The 10,348-nt window shown below is 32.0% G+C and overlaps 2 protein-coding genes across 2 annotated transcripts; both read right to left on the bottom strand.

Annotated features, from left to right (window-relative positions):
• Window positions 1-316: 316 nt before the first annotated feature.
• On the bottom strand, window positions 317-802 carry LOC112517438 (pathogenesis-related protein PR-1 type-like). Its single transcript, XM_025124866.1, has one exon. The coding sequence runs from the start codon at window positions 800-802 to the stop codon at window positions 317-319; it is 486 nt and encodes a 161-aa protein (XP_024980634.1).
• Window positions 803-8,112: 7,310 nt separating this feature from the next.
• LOC112516283 (pathogenesis-related leaf protein 4-like) lies at window positions 8,113-8,589 on the bottom strand. Its single transcript, XM_025123300.1, has one exon. The coding sequence runs from the start codon at window positions 8,587-8,589 to the stop codon at window positions 8,113-8,115; it is 477 nt and encodes a 158-aa protein (XP_024979068.1).
• Between the last annotated feature and the right edge of the window lie 1,759 nt (window positions 8,590-10,348).

Genomic DNA, 10,348 nt, shown 5'->3' with positions numbered 1-10,348 from the left:
TATATATATATATATATATATATATCATACCGGTGAACCAAGATTTGAAGGTATGTTCGAATTTATGTATAAATCTAATTCTCCCAATGAACTTGTTTTCATTTACATATATGAGTGAAAAACAAGATTATTAATCTCAATACTTCGATCCTTAGAATTATGAATCAACTCTCAAAACTATCAATCACATTAAATCTATTAATCAACGTTCCATCGAATTGACTAATAAGAACCTTATTAGACATTGATTTGTAGAGTTGCTAGGTTGACAAAATTATTGGTTGCAGAATAAACGACGCAAAAAACTGAATAAGGATTAAAAAGGTTTCTCGCCGGGAACGTTCCCTGGAGGGTCGTAATTGCAAACAACCAAGTAGCAAGGAGAGTCTGGAGGATCACATTTAACCCTAGCACATCCAAGGCGTTGCGAATTTTTCCAAACCGCTTGAGTATAATGGGTACACTTGCAACCATCTTCGCACTTGTTTTCACCGTAATTATAATCCTGCTTCTCATCCATCCACATTTGCACTGCAAATGAACCATTGAGATTTGGTCCGGCTGCCATATTCTCACCACACCTACCAGAGTGTATCATCTTACAATCCTTTCTTTGATTGGCCCATGCCTCCGCAACTTTAGCTAATTCAGGGTCCCACGTCAAAGGAGGCACCTCGAATAGTGTTCTAAGACAACTATGAGCATCAACATAGTCTTGTGGTTCGCTGTGGGCATGAGATAAACGTAGAATTGCCACTGATATGACAAGAAAAAGAAAGATGCTATGCCAATGAAATCCCATGTTATATGAGATGACTATTTCAAATATGTTGGAATCAATGATCGACAAAAACAGGTATTTATAGGGGGGAATACGTTATCAATATAGATGAATTCAAAGTGAAATGCAAAAAGTAAGGATTGAATGAGCAAAAAATGGACACTTTGATGGAGGAAAAGGGTCCCCAACTTTTGACTCAGCCCAAATATTGGGCAAAAAACTACCACATCTAAACCCTAAATAAAAGGGTGCCTTGCCCCTGCCCCTTTTGACACATCACAAAGGCAAAGTAGGTTAGTTTGGTACACCACACAAAATGAATTTAGATTTTTATTTTTATTTTAATATATTAATGTATTTTGAATTATATATTCAGTTGTATAAAAGGTGCTACAAAATATGACTAGTCAACAAATATATTAAAATACTTGGATTGATTACTTAAAAACATGCGATCACAAGAAATTCTTGAAATCAAACTATTTGTCTTAAATATCTTAACCAAAAACGCTTATTAGATAAATGCTTATCGGGTTTCCATGATAAAGATCGAGAATCTTACGTGGTAAGAAGTAAGACAAGTATCAAGAGTCTCACATGGTAATTGAGAGTGGTGATTCTTACTCAGTAAACACTTTTCAGGTGATAGACGTTTACCAACAATTCATTTTGATGGCTGGTAATATTACCCGTTAAGGTAAATGAGCGTGGTGACTTTTTACCGTTTAACGCTTATCTAGTAAGGCGTTTGGTAAATAACCCCTTGTATATCATAAAATGTTGGCTTAAAGTATTAAAAGTAACTTATTAAATACTATGTAGTGTTTATTAATGTATAACCTTTTTAATTTCAAGCTTACAAATAATTATTAATACAATAGAGTTATCAATCACTAGTGTGGGAACCATGCGTTGTGCGTAGCATAATATATAGGGCTGTAAACGAACCGAACGTTCAGCGAACCGTTCGGCGGGAAGTTCTTTTATGTTCGTTTATTTAATACATGAATGGACATGAACAATTTTTTTTTGTTAGTTTAGTTAAACGAACGAACATGAACAAGAGTCTCGTTCGTTCATTTATGTTCGTGAACGTTCGTTCATTTACCGTTCGTTTACGTTCGTTCATTTATGTTCGTGAACGTTCGTTCATTTACCGTTCGTTTAAGTTCGTTTATATACTAGATCTAATATATAATCTTTTGTTTATTTATTTTGAATTCAAATAATATTTATTTATGTTCATTTAGCCTGTTTGTTTATGTTCGTTCGTTTACGTTCATTTAGCATGTTAACAAACGAACATAAACGAACACGAACACACCTGATTTCTAAACGAACGAACACGAACACAAAGATTTTCGTTCATTTACCGTTCGTGTTCGTTCGTTTGTTCGGTTAACTTAAACAAACGAACATGAACAAGCTTCCGTTCGTGTTCGTTCGGTTCGTTTACGACCCTAATAATGTGTGTGTACGTGTATATATAATAAAGAGAGACAGAGAGAGATTTGTTAATATATATAATGGTGAGAGAGAGAAAGATTTGTTAAGGAATAACATTGTATAGTGAAATAAAATGAATAATATTAAGGATGAGGTGAGAATAATTTATGCATTGTTTGTATGATTGATATATTCGTGAATTCTTTTTTCTTGTTAGAAAGAGGACAAATAAGGATTATGTTATTAACTCATTGAATTCTTATTATTTATGTTAAGTTAAATAATTCATATATATATTTTTTCTCATTTTAAATATTTACCAAAAGTTTAATTACATCCACCTCTTATGTATATATAAGGTTAAAAGAATTTTTTTTGTTCATATTATTTATTCTGGTTAAAATTCGAACAACAATTTTCCTGATTTATTCAGACAGATTAATGCTTACATACAACTTAATATATTAGAACTTAAGAAATAAAAAATCAAACAACCCCTTAGTCAATAAATAATATGAAAATATGTTAACTGGTTATTAGTACGTATAAGTTAATATAAAGAATAACCCGTTGTTAAAAAAATAATGATGTCTATAAATAACATTTAAAAAATATTAAACTTGTATTCATACAAATTTCAAAGTTACGAATCAATGTAAACAAATGTTTTTAAATACTAATCAATGAATGTTATTTACTATCATAAATATTTTAATTTTATATTGATGCGTGTATAAGTAATTATTGTCAAGTCAAATGTTGCATTTTTGTATTACTAACTTTGACATTTGTTAATTGATTGGGAATCTGCCTATTTGGTTGGTAGAATGTAGCTTCGTAATTGGAATGAATAAACAATAAATCTCCAAAAAATACCCCTTTACAATGATGGCAATCGGTTGTGGTTTAGAACGGTGATTCAAATCAGTGGTGGTTCAAATATGTGGTGGTCGATGGTGGTTCAGATTGGTGGTGGTTCAAATAGGTGGTGGTCGATGGAGGTTCAGATTGGTGGTGGTTCATAGCGGTGGTGGTCGGCGGTAGTTCAGAACGATGGTGGTCGGTGATGGTTCAAATGGAGATTATATGGGTCAGAGTAAATCAAGTAGGGAAGATGGGGATAATTTTGTCTTATGAGAAAATAAGATGGAATGGAATTAAATTCTTTCTCAATTGTGATGGAATGACAAATCCATGAATGGTGAAATGTGTTGAATTCAATTCCATTTCATAGGTAAACCAAACACCTTAATGGAATTTGGTCAATGAAATTAATCATTCCAATTCATTCAGATTCTGTCGGAATCCTACGAATCAAACGTCCCCTTAAACATGTTGATGCATATGGACACTATCATGAACACTCTCCATCAAGAACAAACTTATGTAGATCCATTCAAAAATCAAAGTAAAATAAAAAATCATCATGCATATCAAAAATAAAAATAAAAATGTTTTTGTACAATTTCATTCAAATAAGTTAAAAGAGTAAATTAAGATTTTCGTCCCTATAGTTTAAAAATTGTGATTTTCGTTCTTATGGTTTACAATTTATTGTTATTTTTGTCAATAATTTCTACATTTAAGTACAAAGGGCCAAAACAGTAAAGAATTGTAAACAAAGACCAAAACAACAATAACTGTAAATCATAATAACAAAAAAACACTACAACAAAATTGAGTTTATAGGACGCCCCCAATCTCTAAGTGTCCCAATAGACCGCTTTATAGGACTTAATTTTATAGGACCAAAATATAAAGCGTCCTATATAAAGGCGTTGTAACAAGTTTATATGACGTTTTTATGCGTCTTAACAAGTTTTTGAGAACATTTTTAATACAAAGTGTCGCGTTAGCAACTTTATAGGACAATTTTGAGAAAGTGTTCTATAAACTCAATTTTTTRTAGGACATTTGTTTTTATAGGACAATTTTTCAAATAGTGTCCTATAAAGTTGCTAATGGGACGCTTTATATTAAAAGTGTCTTAAAAAACTTATTACGACGTCAAAACAGGTCTATTAAGACACTTAGAATTTGGAAGTATCCTATAAACCCGATTTTGTTGTAGTGAGTGTATATTTTAGTTACAACTTTTACATGTTAATGAATTCCTAAACACAATTATAAATTATTTTTAAAACTTTTAATAAAATATTTTATAATATAATATAGATAATATCATTATGTATTTTTGAATTTATCTTTTCATCAATACAATACGGTTGTAATTGTCATTTTAAGAATAATTAATAATTTAATTTAATTATCGATCCTCGGTGCTCCCCCTGACCGTTAACCCTGGTTCCGCCTCTGGACCCTTTCAACATTGTCATTTTATCACTTCAAACTAATACGACAATTTGAAGTGATAAAGTAACAAGTGATGAACGCGTCACCAATTGGCTCGAGACAAATAAAAAAGGCAATTAATAAAGGTATATATTATATACAACGTTTAAAACCCATCATACTCCTTCTATTTGGTGAGTTTGAAATCTTTGACCTCTAAGATGATTGGGTTACCGAACACCGAAGGTTCAATGGCCCTTTGGTAAATAAAGAAGGTATAGTGGGAATATCTCATCTATGTTATATTTGTGTATACAATAAGTACCATAGTCTCTTGGATTAGTATCATGGACGAAGAATTGTGTGAGATTTTTACAAAACTTGAACGTTAAATAAATTCTTTAACATCATATGCATTTCAGTTAAAAAAATTCTTTAACAAATACCAATAAGGTAAATCATTTCATAGCAGACATTTTTTTAACATCGTATGCATTTCAGTTAAAAAGGTTATAAGAAAGCTCAGTTCGATACGTTATTCGATGTTATAAACTTTAACCGGATATGAGAATTCAAAACTGAACACTTGAATCTGAATCAATTAAGCAAGGATCACAAAGTAAGCAATTAAGCTCAATCCTTTACTTTAAAGAACCTATTAGATTCTAACTTATACTCGAAAGACGTCAAAACGAAACAAAGGAAAAACGGAAAAAAACACAAAATAGTGTAGAATGCGAGTTTGATGCGACCTAAGTCGCATGAAAGTCGCTTTCCTCACTGGATGCGTTTTCTTGCCCTGTTCAATCTTGTTTTGCCCCATGTTGCATTCCCACATTCAAATACCAGCAAAAACCAGATAAAACTCCAAATCCTTGACCATAACTTCTCAAATCACTTCAGAAATACTCAACATGTAAACTTGGAACCATTTTGAACACGTAACAACTTTTAGCCAACGAAATTTTCACTATAACAAAATTGGATTTATAGGATATCCCCAATATTTAAGCGTCCCAATAGACCGCATATAGTTCTATCTAAAGGTGTTGTAATAAGTTTATATGATGTTTTTGGGCGTCTTAACAAGTTTTTTAGAACATTTTAATACAAAATGTCGCATTAACAACTTTATAGGACACTTTTGAGGAAGTATAAACTCAATTTTTTATGTCTTGTTTTTATAGATCAGTTTTTCATATAGTGTCCTATAAAGTTGTTAATGTGACGCTTTATATTAAAAGTGTCTTAAAAAAACTTATCACGACGTCAAAAACGTCATATAAACTTATTACAACACCTTTAGATAGGACGCTTTATATTTTTAGTCCTATAAACTAAGTCTTATAAAGAGGTCTATTAGGACGCTTAAAAATTGAGAGTGTCCTATAAACCCAATTTTGTTGTAGTGTTTCAACTCATTAGGAAACTATAACAATCTCCATCTCAAACCATAAGCAGGGTCGGTCCTAAGATTTTTGATGCCCTGTGCGAAAATAATAAAAAATGCTTCTAAGCCTATTTTTTTTAAGCTAATGAAACAACGAAACATGCGATTTTTTAAAGAGTTTAACCTATTTAAGCTAAGTATCTCATCCTCATGTTGATTTTTATTAATTATAATAAAAAAAATACAATGGGAGACATAAAAATCTAAACCCCAAATACAAAATATAAAACGATAAAAAGATAAATAATGGATTAAGATCGTGTTTCCTTATTTTTTTAGTTTTTTCTTTTCCAAATTGAAATTAGCAAAATAGAAACTTTATTTCAATATATGAGACCTAAAAGACAAGGAACACTATAATTAATTTTTAACTAAAATAGTAAATTACATTCAAATTACTGTCATAGTAAGCAAAACGTAAAGCTCAAAAGTTACAGGTCTAAAAACTAAAGGCTAAGGGCCTATCTGTTAACAGCTTCATAGGTTTGATGAAACTAACAACTTATTCGGTCAACTATGTATGACTATTTCGTAATGACTTAATGATATAGAAAACGACTTATCCAATAAACTTCTAGGGGGAGCTTTATATAGAAAGCCAAATTTTTTTTTTCAAACATGTCCTTTTCAACTAAAAAGATGCTCCTTACATATGCGAAAACTTTCCTAAACAAAAACTTTTTCAACTTATACAAACAGATTAATTCATAGATACAACTTTATTCATGCAACTTTTCCAACTCTCCAACTTTTTCCAACGATGTGCATTTAGTATTCATCACTACTAGGCCTTGTTTTTATAGTTAAAGCCCAGTTGTTCAATTCCCAAATTATTAAATCCAAAACTAGTAATAAATGACAACTTGATGCCCCATTGGGCTTTGATGCCCTGTGCGACCGCACGGGCTGCACGTGGTCAGGGCATAAGTTTTCATATAACCCAAGAAATAGTTAAACCGAACTCAAAAACTGCAAGCAACCCATGAATCCTTGATAACCCCCAACTTAGGAACTATTCTAATCATAAATTAACCAAACCCTCCACTTCTCTTAACTCAATTGAACCCACCCACGCAAACAAAAAATCACTTGCAGGAAAGCTTTTCTGGAATGCCCATCTTCATACAGGACATATATCTTTATAAGACATTTTTTTTAAAATAGTGTCGTATAAAAGTAGTTAATACGACACTTATTTTTTAAAAATGTTTTAAAAAACTTGTTAAAAAGCTTGAAAACATCCAATAAACTTATTGTAACACTCTTAAAAAAATGCTTTTGGTTTGCTCCTATAAACTTACGTCCTATAAAGTACGTTTTAGGATGTTTTCACATTTTAGACTATCTATAAGATCGATTTTGTCGTAGTTGCTTTTTGGCAAAAATCCATAGCCACGACCGTCGAGGATATCATCCACGACCATAACATCAATGATCAAGACTTGCATGACTAAAGACTTCCCCACCTAATCGTGGTTATCTACGATCACAGGATCTTCGACCCTTGGTCGAGGATTATTTATCTACGACCATGATTATTCACGATATATTGTAGTAACGACGTTTGCCATTATATGCTAACCACGACATTCATTATCAATGATGTTTATTGCAAGTTTCAAGCATTTATGATTGAGATTTACATCATTAATCCATAAAAGTAACCAATGACCTCTTCAGTTGGACATTATGATTGAAATGCACGTTTAAAAACCCCTTCAGTTGGACATTATCTAACACATGTCTAACAGAAGGGGTGTTTAAACGTGCATTTCAAATGACTATTGCAAATTGAAGCTGATCAATTAATCAGTTTTAAGTATTTAACAAAAGGGGGTAGTCAAGAATCTAAGTATTATTATTATTATTATTATTTAGGATCAAATATATAATTTGGAGAGTACATATGAGATATTGCTATAATTAAGAGATGGAACTTATTATTGAGATAAACATTAGATTACAAAAATATATCTACCTTTAATCAATTATTTCTTTTTCACTTTCTTCAAGTAACAAATAGTTACTATTAAAACAAACATAAAAACACTCCATACTTCAACTCCAAGAAGTATCAATCACATCAAATTATTTCAAGAAATTATTTCATTGCGGGACAAATGGCATGAGAAAAGAATAAGGATTAATAAGGCCAAACGCCAGGATAGTTCCCTGGAGGGTCATAATTGCAAACGACTACGTAATAATCTTCTTCAGGAGGGTCACATTTTATCCTAGCACATCCAAGACGTTGCGTATCTTTCCAAACTACTTGAGTATAATGGCCACACATATGTATGCACTCGTTTTTGTTGTAGTCATAGTTTCTTCTCTCATCAACCCACATTTGCACTGCCCACCTACCGCTGAGGTCAGGTCCTTTACCCATGTTCTCACCACCCCCTGGAGAGTGTATCAATTTACAATCTGTCCTTTGGGCGGCCCACTTCTCCGCTCGTTGAGCCAGTGCAGGGTCCCAAGTTAGAGGAGGCAAACCCAAAGCTTTTCTAATACAACTATGCATATGAAGGTAATCGCTTGGTTCACTGTGTGCATGAGATACATGTAGTATTGCCAATGATATCACAAGGAGAAGCATGGTGTTATGCCAATGTCCCATCTTTCTATATGAGGTGACAACATTGACAAACGGGTATTTATATGTTGTGAATATAGAGGAAGTCAAAGTGAAATGCAAAAGGTGAGGAACAATAATAGGAAACCATGCAAAAAGGACACTTGATGGAGCTAAAAGTCCCAAATTTTTCATCCAACTAAAATTTTGGACATAAAACCACCGGATTAGACGATTTTCATAATTGACGAAATCAACAAACAATTGAGGCCTTAAAAATGGAATATTTTCTTAAATATGGGCTAGTTAGATGTGCCTACGCTTACACGTATTCAATAGTTTTCATTGATCAATATTAAATCCCTATGTTGAGTAACTCAAACCTATAATTATTTGACGTTAATATGTTTTGTTTTCATGTTTTCGGTTCCTTTTCTTGGATTGCATGCACTAACTTATCTCCCGACTAATCATGAATGACCTGAAGTTATCGTAGGTTAACCTCAATACATGAAACAATCTTTTTTCACTTCCTTGAAATAATGTGTACGTTTGCATGAAGCATGCATTTATTTGTATTTTCTGTATTTCAATTTAATTGGTTGGACATGGAATATCACAAATATATATAAATCTAACAACATAGTTTGAGTTGATAGAATTTTTAGATTGATATTTACTAAAATATATATTTTAAATAAATGACAAATAATCAGATAATTCGCAAAACGTATTCTTTGTCATCATTTGACATGAACATAGGAAAATACGTCCAACGTACATATCAGCAAAACTTGGTTGACCCATGCCAATTCTAAGTCATCACGTCCCAACTCAAATATTGCCTTGCCACTACTTCTTCTTGACCCCATTTCGCCAGCCCGTGAGCGGAAACCGCCACACCCCTATGCTCCTTCCCGACTTACTACACAACTCACAAAACGGGGGTTGAATTTTCAGCCATTTAGGTAATCTCTTTTAATGTGATGCTACAGGGCAGGTTGTTTGCGACATTTTTGACACCTAAATCAGTAAAAACATTAAGAACCTGTTGTAATTTTGAGAATTGTAATATAGATTTTGTTCTTCATGTTGCTCTTCAGTGCAATATGTATAAGAAAACCCCCTCACAATTTATATCTTAAGTCTTAAGATGGTCAATCGTGGTCATCTTCATTTCAGAAAGATACAAAATTAATAAATCATGTTAATTTATATAAGATACTAAACCATCGTGATTTATCGAGGAGATTGTTTCCTAATATAACGTGATATCTTGATGGCAGACGCCTATCAAATATATTGTTTCTTTAAATACTATCAAATTAAACAACCTAAAAAACCAACTGGCAAGGAATACAAGACGCGAGACTCAACAGTACGCCTCAATTCATAAAATGGTTTCAAGTGTGTTGTACGTTCAAATCAGACGTATGTTATCATGAAGTTACGAGGTTCTTTGGGTTCAACTAACTTTATGTTTCATAGTTAGCATCAGAACAAAACATTGTTTAGAACTCATGATGATTCTCTAAACTATCTCATTAATTCAATCCTTACTGTTAGATGATGATATAAGTAGTTTTATTAAATACTTAAAACTATAGTCTATATTTTATTTTAATATACTCTAAGAACACAATTCATTTTAACGTTTTAAAACAAACTTTTCATTTATTTAAGGAATTTGTTCACGTGTTCAGCAAGTAATTGGTTGTGACAAGAAATTCAAAAATCTAAAACTTAAATGAACATTCTAACTTTTTTAATGAAAAAATATTTCAAAAAATGGTTAAACAAAAAT

Source organism: Cynara cardunculus, assembly GCF_001531365.2.
Source record: "Cynara cardunculus var. scolymus isolate 2C chromosome LG 8, CcrdV1, whole genome shotgun sequence".
NCBI classification, from domain to species: Eukaryota; Viridiplantae; Streptophyta; class Magnoliopsida; order Asterales; family Asteraceae; genus Cynara; species Cynara cardunculus.
The sequence above is the reverse complement of the archived record's forward strand: the minus strand, read 5'-3'. Positions and strand labels throughout refer to the sequence as shown.

What these genes read in the sequence shown, in the direction of transcription:
- LOC112517438 (XM_025124866.1), bottom strand. Translation starts at nt 802, where the DNA reads ATGGGATTTCATTGGCATAGCATCTTTCTTTTTCTTGTCATATCAGTG.
- LOC112516283 (XM_025123300.1), bottom strand. Translation starts at nt 8,589, where the DNA reads ATGGGACATTGGCATAACACCATGCTTCTCCTTGTGATATCATTGGCA.